General features: G+C 40.9%; 2 protein-coding genes across 9 annotated transcripts in view; one reads left to right on the top strand and one right to left on the bottom strand.

Moving 5' to 3' along the window:
- LOC109902259 (ubiquitin carboxyl-terminal hydrolase 13) overlaps positions 1-14,905 on the bottom strand; it is a 62,887-nt gene extending 47,982 nt beyond the window's left edge. For 2 of the 8 annotated variants that reach the window (XM_031786427.1, XM_031786428.1), the window contains exons 1-2: positions 14,778-14,905; positions 1,233-1,358 (exon numbers count right to left, since the gene is read on the bottom strand). Coding sequence is in view for 6 of the 8 variants with exons in the window: in XM_020498479.2 (XP_020354068.2) it covers positions 1,233-1,358; positions 9,409-9,519 (237 nt within the window). In the remaining 2 variants the exon portion in view is untranslated. Of the gene's footprint in view, positions 1-1,232; positions 1,359-9,408; positions 9,713-11,537; positions 11,624-14,777 lie in introns of those variants that run through there. The other 6 variants (XM_020498481.2, XM_020498482.2, XM_031786426.1 and 3 more) reach the window with 6 other exon arrangements.
- A 190-nt stretch (positions 14,906-15,095) lies between these two features.
- On the top strand, positions 15,096-17,185 carry mrpl47 (mitochondrial ribosomal protein L47). The gene is made up of 7 exons (XM_020498485.2): positions 15,096-15,247; positions 15,421-15,560; positions 15,681-15,741; positions 15,840-15,936; positions 16,066-16,196; positions 16,509-16,604; positions 16,741-17,185. The coding sequence occupies exons 1-7, from the start codon at positions 15,117-15,119 to the stop codon at positions 16,850-16,852; spliced, it is 768 nt and encodes a 255-aa protein (XP_020354074.1). The 5' UTR covers positions 15,096-15,116; the 3' UTR covers positions 16,853-17,185.
- Positions 17,186-17,874: the final 689 nt, after the last annotated feature.

Raw genomic sequence — 17,874 nt, 5'->3', positions numbered from 1 at the left:
ACCGTGCAGTAATATCTAACAAGTAATCTAACAATTTCACAACAACTACCTTATACACACACACACACACACACACACACACGTGTAAAGGAATGAATAAGAATATGTACATATAAATATATAGACGAGCGAAGGCCGTGCGGCATAGGCAAGATGCAGCAGATGGTATAGAGTACAGTATATACATATGAGATGAGTAATGTAGGGTATGTAAACATTATATAAAGTGCCATTGTTTAAAGTGACATATTTATTACATCCTATTTTAAATTATTAAAGTGGCTAGAGATTTGAGTCAGTATGTTGGCAGCAGCCACTCCATGTTAGTGATAGCCGTTTAACAGTCTGATGGCCTTGAGCGGGTTGCTAGCAATAAAATAAGCATTGCGTTTTTTAATTTATTTTGAAGGTTGTATCAGGATCTGATGTAGATCAATATGTTTGTAGTATAACAACAATAACGAATTGTAGAGTGCAGGCTTGAGGCTTCCTTCTCTCACCCCAACTACGCATTTCTAACTTATTACTACCACATAGCATTTCTCAGGAGGCAGTTTAAATCGATGAGGATTATCAGTGACAGTCTCAACTAAAATCAATGGAGAGAAAGAACATGATCAAAAGGGTCAAAAATAAGGAAGAGGGATGGAATACACTTGCATGCAGAACTATGATAGGCTTACATACAATGATCCATCACTGACTAATCTGAAATCCGTGCAATTATTCACGTCAGAAGACGCGCACGAAGCAGACCACTGTATTGGTTGAACCTAAACAGATCTGAAGATAAGGGACTTCCAAATGAATATGTACATAGGACCAAAAAAAGTATCAGTTTAAAACAAAATGTCAAGTTCATAATCTCCAGGGTCACCACGACGTCAACATATGTGAGGGTTTATATGTTTTGTCGTCAAAAAGAGGCACACCAGATGACGTCAGATTTTAACCAACGGTTAGTAAAGTACCAGATCATGTCAAAAGTGTCCTCATGTCAAAGGATGATGTCATTGAAAACATAGAAACGTGCCATTTTCACATGCGTTGATGTTAGAGCGGTGCTGAAGTTGCCATTTTTGTAAATGTCTCTTTAAAATCCTCTAGAAAACTTACAAGCCAGCCTCTTATCAGTTCAATAGATATTTTCATTCAATGTTTTTTTTTGCCAAAACTGAACACAAAACTGCATTGTAAGTGTAGACCAATATAGAATTAAGCACACTCCTTACCTCTTTGACATGGCGTTTGAGATGCATGTAAACGCTCTGTCCGGTTTTACGGTAATGTCTCTCCACATGTTCTCTGCCAAAGCCCAGGAATGTGTTCATACACACATACAAACCTCCCTCAGACTCCTGTGGACAAAAACAACATGTGGTGAATAACATGCAAAACACACGCAGTCTAGTGTTGTCAGCCAACAGACTGTTGGCTCAAAGTGGAGGAGAGATTGACTACTTGTTTTTGTAATAAGTGTTGACATGCTGAATGCACAGAGGTGTCTGTTTAAACTAATAGCACACAGCTCGGAGCCCCATGCATACCCCACATGACATGCCACCAAAAGGTCTCTTAACAATCCCCAAGTCAAGAACAGATTATGGGAGGAGCACAGTACTACATAGAGCCATGGCTACATGGAACTCTTCCACATCAAGTAACTGACGCAAGCAGTAGAATCAGATTTTAAAAACCCTAAATATACACCTTATAGAACAGCAGGGACTGTGAAGAGACACACAGTAAGACACGTACTCTACACACGTACACATGGATTTTGTATTGCTGTGTAGTGGCCTGAGTGTTTTGAAATGTAATGTCATTGTCACATTCGTTGAATGGAGGAGACCAAGGCGCAGCGTGATGTGAATACATTATTCTATTTATTAACGAAGAAACACTAAACAAACTATACAAAACAACAAAACGAACGTGACGCTATATATAAACAAGTGCAGACACAGGCAACTAACCATAGACAATAACCCACGAAATACCCAAGGAATATGACTGCCTAAATATGGTTCCCAATCAGAGACAATGATAAACAGCTGCCTCTAATTGAGAACCAATCTAGGCAACCATAGACATACATAACACCTAGACTAGTAAACACCCATAGACATACAAAACCCCTAGACAGGAACAAAAACACATACATCACCCATGTCACACCCTGCATTAACCAACATAATAAAGAAAACAAAGAATACTAAAGGTCAGGGCGTGACAGTCATGTAATTTTAGAAATAGTATAGAAATGCCTTATTAATGTTGCTGGAGCCCAGGAAGAGTAGCTGCTGCCTTGGCAGGAACTAATTGGGAGCCATAATAAATACAAATGAATACACACCCATTTGAGGTAGCACGTGTCAGGAGCATCTGAAATGCTTTAGATGTACAGTGGGGTCCGACATTATTGACACCCTCGATAAAAATCAGAAAGAAATTACTGTATAAAATAAATTATTCAAATACTGAGCTAATGTATATACAGTGTAAATACATTGTATTTATTTATTTTTATAAAATTGCTAATAACCTATTTTGGCTTTGTCATTATGGCTTATTGTGTGTAGATGGATTAAATAAAACATTTCATTTAAAGTAAAAAAGCTGGAAAAAGTCAAGGGGTCTGAATACTATCCGAATGCACTGTATGCTCAAATTTTGTATATTATTTTACACTTAATCAAATCAACCTTTTATTGGTCACATACACATGGTTAGCATATGTTATTGCGAGTGTAGCGAAATGCTTGTGCTTCTAGTTCCACAACAACTACCTAATACACACTAATCTAAAAGGTGAAATAAGAATATGTACATATAAATATATGGATGAGCAATGACTGAGTGGCAGAGGCGAGATGCAATAGATGTATAAAATTCAGTATATACATATGGGATGAGTAATATAACATGTAAATATGATTAAATTGGCATTAATAAAGTGACTAGTGATCCATTTGTTAGAGTGGCCAATGATTTCAAGACTGTATGTAGGCAGCAGCCTCACTGTGTTAGTGATGGCTGTTAAACAGCCTGATGGCCTTGAGATTGAAAAAATAGCTTCGGTCTCTCGGTCCCAGATTTGATGCACCTGTACTGACCACGCCTTCTGGATGGTAGCGGGGTGAACAGACAGTGGCTCGGGTATTTGTTGTCCTTGATGATATTTTTGGCCTTCCTGTGACATCGGTTGCTGTAGGTGTCCTGGAGGGCAGGCAGTTTGCCCCCCCCCCGGTGATGCGCTGTGCAGACCGCACCACCCTCTGGACAGCCCTGCGGTTGCGGGCGGTGCAGTTGCCGTACCAGGCGGTGACACAGCGTGAAAGGATGCTCTCAATTGCGCATCTGTAAAAGTTTGAGAGGGTTTTAGGTGACAAGCCAAATTTCTTCATCCTCCTGAGGTTGAAGAGGCGCTGTTGCGCATTCAACAAACTGTTTGTGTGGGTGGACAATTTCAGTTTGTCCGTGATGTGTACGCCGAGGAACTTAACTTTCCACCTTGTCCACTGCTGTCCCGTTGATGTGGATAGGGTGATGCTCCCTCTGCTGTTTCCTGAATCATCTCCTTTGTTTTGTTGACGTCGAGTGAGAGGGAGTTTTCCTGACACCACACACCAAGTGCCCTCACCTCCTCCCCATAGGCTGTCTCGTCGTTGCTGATCAGGCCTACTACTGTTGTGTTGTCGGCAAACTTGATGATCGAGTTGGAGGCGTGCATGGCCACGCAGTCATGGTGAATAGGGAGTACAGGAGGAGGCCCCAGTGTTGAGGATCATCAAAATGGAAATGTTCCTACCTTCACGACCTGGGGGCGGCCCTTCAGGAAGTCCAGGACCCAATCGCACAGGGCGGGGTTGAGACCCAGGGCCTCAATGATGAGCTTGGAGTATACTATGGTGTTGAATGCTGAGCTGTGGTTAATGAACAGCATTCTTACATTGGTATTCCTCTTGTCCAGATGGGATAGGGCAGTGTGATGGCAATTGCATCGTCTGTGGACCTATTGGGGCAGTATGCAAATTGCTATGGGTCTAGGGTAACAGGTAAGGTGGAGGTAATATGATCCTTGACTAGTCTCTCAAAGCACTTCATGACAGAAGTGAGTGCTGTGGGTGATAGTCATTCAGTTCAGTTACCTTTGACTTCTTGGGTACAGGAACAATGGTGGCCATCTTGAAGCATGTGAGGACAGCAGACTGGGATAGGGAGAGATTGAACATATCCGGAAACATCAGCCAGCTGGTCTGAACATGCTCTGAGAACACGGCTAGGGATGCAGCTTTCCGAGGGTTAACACGTTAAATGTCTTACTCATGTTGGCCACGGAGAAGGAGAGCCCACAGTCCTTGGTAGTGGGCCGTGTCGGTGGCACGGTGTTGTTCTCAAAGCAGGTAAAGAAGGTGTTTAGTTTGTCTGGAAGCAAGATGTCGGTGTCCGTGACGAGGCTGATTTTGTTTTTGTAGTCCGTGATTGTCTGTGGACTCTGCCACATACGTCTCGTGTCTGAGCCGCCGTTGAATTGCGACTCCACTTTGTCCCTATACTGACATTTCGCTTGTTTGATTGCCTTGTGGAGGGAATAACTACACTGTTTGTATTCGAACATATTCCCGGTCATCTTTCCATGGTTAAATGAGGCGGTTCGCACTTTCAGTTTTGTGCGAATGCCGCCATCTATCCACGGTTTCTGGTTAAATGCTCAGAGAAATAGATTTGGGTTAACAATAAAATTGTTTTTTTCAATTAGGTAGGGGTCAAAGTTATTGACACCCCTTTTTTCAATACCTTTCAAAACCTCACCTTGCGAGGATACGGCACTAAGCCAGATCCTTGATATCCTTAGTCTGTGCTTATGGGCTGCTCTCTTCAAATCATATCAAATGTATTTATATAGCCCTTCTTACATCAGCTGATATCTCAAAGTGCTGTACAGAAACACAGCCTAAAACACAAAACAGCAGGCAATGCAGGTGTAGAAGCACGGTGGCTAGGAAAAACTCCCTAGAAAGGCCAAAACCTAGGAAGAAACCTCTTCAATTTAAACCACAGGTTTTCAATGGATTTCAAGTCTGGAGACTGGCCAATGAACCATTTATTTGTGGGTTTTGATGTGTGCTTGGGGTTTTTGCCTTGCTGGAAGATCCATTTGTGGTCAAGTTTCAGCCTCCTGGCAAAAACAACCAGGTTTTTGGATAAAATATCCTGGTACTGGGTAAAGTTTATGATGCCCTTGCCCCATAACATCAAAGATCCACCATATTTTACAGAAGGTATGGGGTTCTTGTCATTTCAATGCCAAACCCACTATTGGTGTTCGTGGCCAAAGAGCTCTATTGTCATGTCATCTGACCAAAGCACCGGTTCCAAGCCAAGTGCCAATGCCGTTTAGCAAACTCCAGGCGTTTACCTTTGTTGGATGAAATGAAAATAGACCTCTTTGGCCATGCACACCAGTGGTGGATTTGGTGTCAAAAGTTGAACACATGAGCAGAAAAGGAGGTACTGAAAACACAGGTGTCAATCATTTTGACCCTTACCTTTTTGAGAATGTTTTTTTAACTTAAAATCTTTCTCTGAGAAATTGTATTTGTATAACATTTCCCATTTTCTGTGTATATAATATAGCTCAGTAGTTGTATCCTTTATTTTTGCTCACCTTTATAAAGGGTGTCAATCATTTAAGTGTCAATCATTTAAGACCCCACTGCCATAACAATGTCAATTCCAAATAGGTGGTTCAAAAATCTGAACATCAGATACCCAGGGGGCGGAGAACCAATAACATTGTGCCCCTGCCACAAGCATCTAACCTGCCTTGCATCACCCCAAACACACTAGAAAACAAAAATGGGTTCTTAAGGCGTGCTTACTTTGGGTCTCGAATGGTAACTCACCAGATGGAACCCATTAATAAATTAGGTACAGGGCATACTCAGTACATGGACAATGCAATTCTCTCAGTTTGTACTGATATTTTCTTATATTGATGTTGTTTCATCAAGGTGTAAAAACATTTGGGGTCAATGCACAAAGGATGTCAAATTTTCAAGGATATTGGGATTTGTCAGCAGGGTTGAGTCAATAAAATGTCAGGCAATTTACATATAGGCCTAAATCAAGTGTTTTTGCATTCAGGATGTTATTTTCTGAAATACGCCTAGAACATGGTTTCATGTTTGAAACAGTGTAACTCCAGTGTGGCTTTGCAGACCGTGCAAATAGTTCAACTTTATTTAACTAGGCTAGTCAGTTAAGAACAAATTCTTATTTTCAATAATAGCCTAGGAACAATTAACTGGTTAACTGCCTTGTTCAGGGACAGAATGACACATTTTTACCTTGTCAGCTCGGGGATTCGTTCTTGCAACTTTTCGGTTACTTACCCAATGCTCTAACCACTAGGCTACCTGGCAGCCCTAACTAACTGCCTACCACCAGCAAAATTCCTTGCTCAACTGACACGCAACTTCAATGCAGAGGCCTACAAGAGCCTCATTTCCACACAACGACAGAGGCTTTTAAGGTTTAACAAAAATACATTCACACAAATAACCATGCCTGATGATTCAAACGGAGTTATTCCGCTGCTCTATGATCGCTACATACCTCAGTCTGAGACTGCCATCGTTTAAGTCATTTGTGGTGACGTCAAAATGTGGAGTGTTGTACAAAACAAAGTCATTGATTGGCTCATATCTCTAACCAATCAGAGTACACTACAAAAGTATGTGGACACCCACTTGTCAAACATCTCAATCCAAAATCATGGGCATTGATATGGGGTTGGTCCCACCTTTGCTGCTATAATAGTCTACACTCTTCTGGGAAGGCTTTCCACTAGATGTTGGAACATTATTGTGGGGACTTGCTTCCATTCAGCCACAAGAACATTAGTGAGGTCAGGCACTGATGTTGGGTGATTAGACCTGGCTCGCAGTCAGCATTCCAATTCATCCCAAAGGTGTTCAATGGGGTTGAGGTCAGGGCTCTGTGCAGGCCAGTCGTTGATCTTCCACACCGATCTCAACAAAACATTTCTGTATGGACCCTGTTCTGTGCACAGGGGCATTGTCATGCTGGAACAGCAAATGAACCTTCCCCAAACTGTTGCCACAAAGTTGGAAGCACCGAATCATCTACAATGTCATTGTACGCTGCAGAAATAAGATTTCCCTTCACTGGAACTAAGAGGCCTAGCCCTAACCATGAAAAAGAGCCCCAGACTATTATTCCTCCAACACCAAACTTTACAGTTGGCACTATGCATTGGGGCAAGTAGCGTTCTCCTGGTTTCCACCAAACCCAGATTCATCTGTCAGACTGCCAGATGGTGAAGCGTGATTCATCACTGCAGAGAACACATTGCCACTGTTCCAGAGTCCAGTGGCTGCCCCTTGGCATTGCGCATGGTGATCTTAGGCTTGTGTGCGGCTGCTCGGCCAGGCAAACCCATTTCATGAAGCTCCCGACGAACAGTTCTTGTGCTGACGTTGTGTCCCTAGGCAGTTTGGAACTCTGTAGTGAGTGTTGCAACCGAGGACAGACCATTTTTACACGCTTCAGCACTTGGTGGTCCCGTTCTGTGAGCCTGTGTGGCCTAGCACTTTGCGGCTGAGCTATTGTTGCACCTAGATGTTTCCACTTCACAATAGCAGCACTTACAGTTGACCGGGTCAGCTCTAGCAGGGCAGAAATTTAATGAACTGACTTGTTGGAAAGGTGGCATCCTATGATGTTGCCACGTTGTCAGCAACGGTTGTGGCTGAAATAGCCGAATCCACTCATTTGAAGGGGTATCCACATATTAATTTTCAAAATGCCGGTTCACCAACATGTTATTTGGCTTTGGGCCAAACCATCAGTTTCTGGGACTAATAATGGTTAGAATGTGTGGGCATTCTAGAAATTGTCAGGGAGGTACTCAGATCCAGTCTTGTTACAGAGAACAAACTAACTTCTGTGGGCGTGGTATAGTGTTTGGCAGGAGCAAGGAGTTTGGGTAGCAGGGCAACAAATAACCCTCCATACTAACCTATATCTGTACTTGGGAGTATAGACCCTCATAAAACTCTCTGCAACATACCTTAAAGTAGCTCGACACACAAGCTTCAAGCCTAGGGATAAAAATAACCAACCCAAGTCTCCAGTCTGACATGATGAACTCCAGACAGATGAGTCACTTTCAAAATGGCAATTCTCATTAATAAAATGTTTGGTAGCATTTTAGCGTTGAATAATTAGTCCAAAAAGCCAAACACTTGGGAGCCACAAGCTTCAGCGTTAAAGCCTGTAATAACGTGTGTGTGTTTCAGTTAATCGGTCTTGTGAAGTAAGTACCCAAAGATGGCTCTATTATTCCTTTTACGTCCGACTAATGTATTAAGCCAGCAACACACTTGTGTCCCCCATGGGCCGACTCGTACGTAAAACATCCTCCATTCAAGGCCGTAAAGGTGTCAGTTGCCGTAACTCGATTGAATGGCTTGTCGGTGTAACAAAAATAAAAAAGTAAGATATGTGTACCATCTTAATAAAACTATTTTACACCACCATTTTACGATTTTCGTAAAGGTTGAAAGGTTGCTGAATCGAATCCCCGAGCTCACACGGTAAAAATCTGTTATTCTGCCCCTGAGCAAGGCAGTTAATTGACTGTTCCACGGGGGCCTAAGACATGGATGTCGATTATGGCAGCCCACCGCACCCTCTCTCATTCAGTTGACATGCATTGTTGTACAAATGACTAGGTATCCCCCTTACCCTTACCCCTGGCTTAATGTGCACCACAACCTCATGAAGTAGCATTAGCAACCCTAGCAAGGTGGTAGAAAATTCTTTCCCCCGTTTTTTATGTATTTGATGCCATTCCACTTATACCGCTCCAGCAATTACCTACAAGCCCGTCCTCCCCAAATAAGGTGTCACCAACCTCCTGTGGAGCCGGTCCATGGGGGACCCAAATGTATTACAAGCTACACTGACTGCTCCACACCTAGAGGTAAGACATGAGGAAGAACTGCCCTCAAGAGGTATTGGTGCTCCTCAATGAAGTGGCAGATGACAAGTCACTCACATTGAAATAAATGGATGGACCACCATTTCTAAGAACTCCTATTTTCTCAAACACAAAACCGTGACCAATAACTCCCATATCAATATAACGCTATTCTAGTGATTTTACGTGTGTGACTTTGAAATAGCGCCTTTTCAACAAAGGAAATCCCCTTCCACTGGATGTAAACATAATTATTTATTTTTCAAGTTCAAGAGAACGGTGGTCATAGACACAGGTCCAGACACAAAACAGCGCAACGTTTGCTAATTCACGTGTGTTAGCGCAGTTTACAAGACAGCCTGGAACACACAAACACACCATAATATTGGGAGACTTACGGGCGAATCGTAGGAAAAGGCACATTCACTCTTGAAAACCCTGTCTCCTGTTCTGGGAACTCTGATGGTGGGCATATAAGGGACCAGCAGCTCTCCTAGATCTGCAGCCATCCTCCCATTCCTACTTCTCGCACTACAATGCTACGGGAGTCATTAGAGCAGGCTGTCAAGAGGAGAGATCCTATTTTTAAATCATTCGGTCTCGACATTCTTCCAGCGACTGGGGATATGACGCTGAAAACATAACGGGGGAACTCCAAAAACACCAAAAAGGTCTTGACAGGTGCGAGGGCTACCAAATTGCGTGTGTAATAAAGAATGGTATCGCTCAATTTACCATGAAGCGCACTGAACGGTGTAACTCGAGCGGTCACACCCACCCAATTGATTAAACCACACACAAATGGCTACACCACCAATGTTTTCTCTGACTATTCTATTTTCAAATGTTAATAGGCTATACATTCCACCTCTTGACTTTTGTGCCGCAGGCTACATGCCACATAAATTCGGGCAATTAAAATAGTTACTATTTTTGCCCACATACTTTAAGGGGGGCAAACAGTTTATTTGACCACACTGACACACTGACTTTACAGAGTTGCTACTAAGTACATAAGCGCCGAAATAAAGTTGTTACATACATTTGAGAGGATGAATCTGTTGTTAATTTTTATACCACAATTCTGCATCATATCAATATGTGTACACACACTTTTACCCTAGTCTGTTTCCTTTCATTTAATTTGACCAAAACTTCTGTAATCAGTCCAAGTATGCACCTCAATAGTCCCAAGTGGCTTCACTCATCTGCATTGATATGAAAATGGACAAGTAAAGCAAATATACTGAGTATCGATCATTAGGATGTTGCTTTCACTCAGACTGTTTCCATGACAGTAAAGAATGAAGGAGGGAGCAATGTCATCACAGCACTGCCATCTAGTGGACATCCATTGGTTATGACAAAGACACTACTCTTAGGTTTGACAATAGAATTAAAGGAATCACAGCAAAAGTAACAGCAACGGCTGCTACTTTTCTTTCTTTCTTTTTTTTACTGCTGTCGGGAACGTTGTAATTACATCATAACATTGCTGCCAAATGGGAGAAATAGAAAGTCGTGCACCACTGCAAGAGAATGGGTCGTTCAGTACGTGCCATTGTAAAACATTTAGCCAAATGAACGTGCCCCTGATAAACAACACTGTAATTGTGAAGCCCATTAGGATACAATATTAGATAACTAAAGATGGAAAACAGCATTTCAATGTATAGACAGATATATTATTTTCTTCATTACAAATATAAAGTACAAACAGTGATCCTGATCGCCAGTGGTGTAAAGTACTTAAGTAAAAATACTTTAAAGTAGTACTTAAGTAGTTTTTGGGGGTATCTGTACTTTACTTTATTATTTATATTTTTTATATATATTTACTTTTACTTCCCTAATTCCAAAATAAAATACTGTACTTTTAACTCCATACATTTTCCCTGATACCCAAAAGTACTAGTTACAATTTAATAATTAGCAGGACATGAAAATGGTCCAATTCACACACTTATCAAGAGAACATCCCTGGTCATTCCTACAGCCTCTGACCTGGTGGACTCACTAAACACAGATGCTTCATTTGTAAATTATGTCTCAGTGTTGGAGTGTGCCCCTGGATATCCATAAATTTAGAAAATTGTGCCGTCTGGTTTGCTTAATATAAGGAATTTGAAATTATTCACTTTTGATACTTAAGTATATATCAGCAATTACATTTACTTTTCATACTTAAGTATATTTAAAACCACACACCTTTAGACTTTTACTCATGTAGTATTACTCAAGTAGTGACTTTCACTTTTACTTGAGTCATTTTCTATTAAGGTATCTTTACTTTTACTCAAGTATGACAATTGAGTGCTTTTTTCACCACTGCTGATCGCTGACAGTTTACACTGTGTGATGGGACCAGTAAGCAGGATATAGAATTTCTAGAAAGAAAAGTGTGTGTGGGGGGGGTGAATAAGATAGTGAACTCTGTGGTTCAGTGCTGGGGACAGTTGTCTGTAAACCAAGCAATAGAGTTTATTTTGCAGTAGGCTAGTTCTAGTCTGAATAACTAGCTACTTACTAATAATTGCAGAAACCTCCTGTCATAGAAGCCAGTGGGCTTGATGACAAGCATCGGCTTCCCATGGCTTCCCCAGAGTACTGCCACTGCAAAGCAAAGTTCAGGGATGTTAGGCATTGCAACACATTATTTAGGTGGGAATCACCATATTGTTGCACCAAATAAGGTAATGCCAAAATAAAGGAGACACCGACATAATGTGTCTTAATGGGGTGTTGGGCAACCACGAGCCAGAATAGCTTCAATGTACCTTTGCATAGATTCTACAAGTGTCTGGAACTCTGTTGGAGCAAAGCGACACCATTCTTCCACGATATGTTCCATAATTTGGTGTTTTGTTGATGGTGGTGGAAAATGCTGTCTCAGGCGCCGCTTCAGAATCTCCCATAAGTGTTCAATTGGGTTGAGATCTGGTGACTAAGAGGCCATGGCATATAGTAGACATCGTTTTCTAGTGTCACAAGAGAAAAGATCATTTGCCCTTATTAAACTCACCAAATCATTTTCCATCAATGGATGTTGATTTAACTTGTTTGACTGCTATAATTTAGCAAAACAGCACAAGGGAGTATGGTATATGGCCAATATACCACAGCTAAGGGCTGTTCTTAAGCATGAAGCAACACGTGACTGGATAGAGCCGTTAACCATGGTATCTTGGCCATATACCTCAAACCATCGGGGGGGCTTATTGCTATTATACACTGGTTACCAACATAATTAGAGCAGTAGAAAGTATTTTTTGGTCATACCCGTGGTATATGGTCTGATATACTATGGCTTTCAGCCAATCAGCATTCAGGGCTCGAACCACGTTTATAATTGTAAATAAATCCCCTTTGCACATGTGCATAGCTATAGATACATTCGACCGGAGAGTTTGAGTGATGAAAGTTGGACAGCGGATTTTGAAATCTCTGAGCAAGAAACACAATAATGTTAGGCAATTTTCTGGCAATTGTGCTGTTATTATATATCCGTTGTTAAGACTGCAAACCGTTATAAATTGCCCATTTGCAAGATTGACTTGTCATTTCAATAGGCATAGGCTACAGACAAAAATCTGGGTTTATGATTGTAATTCAACTTTGCCATGGTTTTCTTCGATAAAGACAGGTAGTCTATAGGCCTACATCTCATTTCAGATAGTCTAGTAGCCTAGACAAGATGTAGGTAAGATGTAAACTGAACAATTTCGTTCAAATTTACAGACACATTTATTCAATATAAATAGCGAGGCGATTTCGAGGTAAGAAGTGCTTGTTTTCCCAATAGCCTGCTGGAATAGGCTACTGAGGATGGGGTCATCATTTCAATCACTGAATAAAATATTAATTATATGTATATAAACTGAATATGCTTGACAACAACAGCCAGTGATTATTACCTGTAGCTTAATCTGACTACTGTTACCGTCAATCTAATGAGTTCTAACAACTGATCGGCAATTGCGATAGAGCTTTGATAACTTGATAACTAACCCAATTTAATTAACTAAACATGCCCATTAATAATGTCACTATAACATAAGGCTACTACAACAACAATAAACTGATGTTATATGGTATTTATAAAATTGGTTTGCCTGCTCCAGGTAGGCTACAGGGATATCAACATTTCAACATATTTATTGTATTAAATGGTAGCCTACAATGGCATATAAATGACAAGTCAATCTCGGAAATAGGCCATTTATAACAGTTTTTAGTCTTAACACCTGGCATATAATAACAGCACAGTTGCCAGAAAATTGCTTAACATTAGTTTTTTATGTTCATCGAAGTGTTTCTTGCTCAGAGATTTCGAGATCCTCTGGCCAACTTTCATCACTCAAACTCTCCTGTCGGAGTTATCTATAGTTATGCACATGTGCAAAGGGGATTTATTTACAATTATAAATGTGGTTCGAGCCCTGAATGCAGCCTGGTATACAGTCTGATATACCACGGCTGTCAGCCAATCAGCATTCAGGGCTCGAACCAACCAGTTTATAACAGACCATATGCCACGGGTATGACAAAAAAAACTTTAACTGTTCTAATTACGTTGGTAACAATTGTATAATAGCAATAAGGCACCCCGGGGGTTTGAGGTATATGGACAAAATACCACGGCTAAGGGCTGTATCCAGGCACTCCGTGTTGCGTCATAGATAAGATCAGCCCTTAGCCATGGTAAATGGACCATATACCATACCCCCTTGTGCCTTATTGCTTTTAATCATAACAGTCAAACAAGTTCAATCGACATCCATTCATGGAAAATTATTTGGCGAGTTAAAAGCTAATTATTTTTTCTCTTGCGACATATAATTATTATTATTATTTTGAGGAAAACCACATCTTGCTTCTAATGTCATGACAAGTTGCTATGATATTCCTTCTTATTTGGCTCGATAAGGTAATGTGAAAAGGTTTTATTGCATAAATATGGCAACTATATGGGCCAGTTTTCAGTCCCTTTGCCCGAGTTTTGATTAGTCATTGGACTATTAATTTTTGCTAGACCTGGCAACCCTGTGAAACATGCAGATACCTTATCAAGCTCAGTGCCTCTCAAATGTTGTAACAATGCGGAGGGCTCCGCATATAGCTCGGCATTGACATGATTGGTTGACGGTAGGTGGGGGCAGGAGGTCCTTTATAAAAACAAACTCACTTCCTTGACAACAGCACTGCAAAGCCCCCCGAGTGGCGCAGCGGCATATAGCATTGTATCTCAGTGCTAGAGGCGTCACTACAGACCGTAGTTCGATTCCACACTATATCACAACCGGCCGTGATTGGGGGTCCCATTGGGCAGCGCACAATTGGCCCAGCGTCATCCGGGCAAAAACTATGGTCGCTCTGACTTCTGCGGAGTAAATGCTGTACTGCAACTGCAGACTGACCATGCAAAGCCTTTTAATGTGCAGACCGAGAGTCAGGGCTCTTAACTAAACTCCCCCATACAGAATCGCCTTCGTCCAATGATTTAAGTGTAACGTATGAACGTATGGAACTGAGAGTCATGATCAAGGGCTAGTCAAGTTAATGAGTACCACGAAAAAATATATGTAAAATTAGACGTGTATGTTGTTATTTGCAGCGGCAAGAGACACTTGAAAGTAAACTAGCAATTTGTGACAGCAGGAAGCTAGCCAGCCACAGGACTAGGCACAAGGTCACAAGAAATTGCCAAAAAATATATATTTTTAAATAAGGTCATTGTAGACTAGGCAAGCGTTAAATTGCCATTTACCTTGATCCGTGCATGCTGCAGTTCTGCTGAGCAAGTTCAACGCATAATTCCCCTATTTTAGAGGATTTAACCTAGCAGCAGACCAAAGACAACACTCACGCCCACCATCGCTGCTGCGGCCAGGCATACCGTTCTGTGATAGGTCCGTGACTACAATGTGAAGCCAAAACAGCCATATTTGCAAAGGGAAACAAATATGCGAATAATAAAGTAAAGGTTTTATGTTAACATTTATTTATTTTTACTTTTGTTCATGATTAAAATGACCAAAAGAGTTTCTAATGAGTTTTTGTTTTATTTATTTTAATGATGCATTCTGGGTAGGGAATTATAGCAAAGATGGCGGCGACCTCAGTAGGACGCGTTTTGACACTTTGCAGACAGTTTCAAAACGCTTTTAGGATTTCTACATCGTTAGCCGTCCAACAGTCTGCTCTCACTTTGACCAAATCTCAGTCTTATCTTGATAGGTAAGAATCTAATACCGAATATAACCGTAACGTTAGTTCGTTAGCTTCAGAACCTTAGTAACTAACATTTCATAATAATGGCACAGAGAAATAATGAAATGGCGACTGGCGAGGATGCTGCTGAATAGATGACCATTCAGTACTTGAATCTGCTGTCTTCCCCTCTTTGTTAGGTTAACGTATCCACTTTTGAGCTCAAATTGGCACTGTCATGTTGGCCAGTGTCGGCCTCTGCACACTACCATCAGCAGAAGAGGACTTGAGGAGTTTTTCGACATACCTGAAAACTGGGGGGAGCCAACAGTGAAATCAGGTAAGACTTTTTGCCAGTATATCTACTGATCACCAAAACAACGTTTGTTTTATGAATTCCTCCTAAGGGACTGGTAAGTAGCTGAGTGTAACATCTATTATTTTAATGATTTAATTGTAGGAGCACCATGGACTGCCAAGCAACTAAGGACGAAAAGTAATGAAGACTTACATAAGCTCTGGCAAGTAGTGAAGGTTGACATTGAATGAAGACCACTGACCTCCAGAATTAATGTTCATAAACTAAAAGGTGAAAATCTTGTTTTCACTGTTCTCACAGGTATGTGCTCCTGAAAGAGAAGAACATGCTGCTTACCATTGAGCAGGAGTCCAAAAGGCAAAGAATTCAGATGCCAAGTCCAGAGCGCCTAAAGAAGGTAAATATGACATAGGCCTATGTTTTCTGAACAGGTTCATTAATATTGAACATTGAGATATTCCTAGTAGAGCACAGTCATTTAGTGACCGTCCACACACAGAAATTGAGACAACCCGTATCTCTTCAGATCGAAAGGTCCATGAAGAGACTAGACACAGTGGTGAAGGAGAGAGAAGACGCCCTCCGCCTGCTGCAAACAGGCCAGGAGAGAGCAAGACCTGGGGCCTGGAGAAAGGACATCTTTGGACGGGTCTACTGGTACGTAGCTTCCATACACAATACACCACTATGATACATAGAAGTATCGCCTTCCACAATAACCAAATGTTGCTTTTACCTTACTTGTTTCCCATTCAATTTTTAAGCAAATGTTCAAAATGTAGCATGTTAGCCTGGCCTAGACTGAGTGAAGTGTTGTTGAACCGTCTTTGGAAAACTATCGGGGGAGAGGAATTACCTGCTCGAAGCAATCAAAGGCAGTTTCCCTAAAATATTCAGTGTTACTTCACATGTGTCAAATGGTAAGATTGATTGTCATTGCTAACTCTGCGATTTTAATTGTTTTTCTAGGTACCGGTTTAGAGAGCATGCCCTTCCTTGGTACATGAACAAGAGATACAAACGCAAACGTTTCTACACACCATTATTTGTCACCCCCCACATAAGGTAAGGAACATCGTTCGTGCATTCGTTTATAACCGTACCTCCAAGCAGAGCACTTAATCATATCACATCTTGCATAACACTTTCACAAGGGCAAATGCAATCGTCTGTTGTTACAAGTTGTCTTTCTTTTTTCCAGGCTTCGTCTAGAGAAACACCTCCGTGCTAAGACCAGAATACAGAACAAGGAGAGAGAAAAACAAACCGTACTCCAGGAGAAGTTTCCCCAAATGAAGGCCCAGTCATCATGAAGACCTTCATTGACCAAGAAACATTCACCCTCCTGCAATTCACATTGGAGCATGTGACTGTATCCCCTGTTTTTTTGCATAAACATGTCTGTCATCAGCTTTTATTTAATGTACTTTTTCATGTTGGTAAACTGGCATTTATGTCTTCCTCTGTATCATGATGCCTTGATTATGGTTATTCATATTAAAGTGATGTACAGACACTGTGTGCCATATTTTAAACCACATAATTCAAAATGTGTCCTTGAACATAAACAATTTTAGTTAAGTTGAAAGATGGCTCCAACAATAAATTGTAGGTAAATAAATATTCTGATATACCAGCAAATGTCACAGCAGGTATTCTGAACATTATTGTCTATGTTGAACAGGATTGTCTTCATAATTTTTGACTTCTCAGACAAGTGTGGCAAAAACTAATTATGAAAGTGAACATTGTTTAACATCAAAGTTTGAGTTGTACACCTTCAACACTTATCGACATTACAAGACAGATCTTGAACTTCCATTCCAGGTATGGTCAATGATGAAACCACTATAGGCCAGTGATATAGAAACATATTAGAATAGGTTTGTTTTGGACTTATGAATATGATTTAATGTATAAAATCTATTTAACAGGGACAAATAACCAGCTGGCTTTGTGATGTCACAAATGTAGCTGATGATGTAATAAAAACAGACAGTTAAATGTGTGTGTAGCATGGTAATCCATTTGATCTGGAAATAATGACCACAACTAAATCAAATAAAAGTTTATCTGTCACGTGCGCCGAATACAACTGGTGTAGTAGACCTTACAGTGAAATGCTTGCAGGCTCTAACCAATAGTGCAAAAAAAAGGTATTAGGTGAACAATAGGTAAGTAAAGAAATAAAAACAACAGTAGCGAGGCTATATACAGGCACCGGTTAGTCAGGCTGATTGAGGTAGTATGTACATGTAGATATGGTTAAAGTGACAATGCATATATGATAAACAGAGTAGCAGCAGCGTAAAAGAGTAGTTGGGGAGGGCACACA

The sequence above is a fragment of the Oncorhynchus kisutch genome, linkage group LG13, assembly GCF_002021735.2.
Source record: "Oncorhynchus kisutch isolate 150728-3 linkage group LG13, Okis_V2, whole genome shotgun sequence".
In the NCBI taxonomy this organism is placed as follows: Eukaryota; Metazoa; Chordata; class Actinopteri; order Salmoniformes; family Salmonidae; genus Oncorhynchus; species Oncorhynchus kisutch.
Note: the sequence above shows the minus strand (reverse complement) of the source record. Positions and strands in the feature narration are given on the sequence as shown.

Coding starts and splice junctions, on each gene's coding strand:
- mrpl47 (XM_020498485.2), top strand. CDS start 15,117: ATGGCGGCGACCTCAGTAGGACGCGTTTTGACACTTTGCAGACAGTTT. Junction 15,742..15,839: donor GAAGACTTACATAAGCTCTG/GCAAGTAGTGAA, acceptor CTGTTCTCACAG/GTATGTGCTCCTGAAAGAGA. Junction 16,605..16,740: donor TTTGTCACCCCCCACATAAG/GTAAGGAACATC, acceptor TCTTTTTTCCAG/GCTTCGTCTAGAGAAACACC.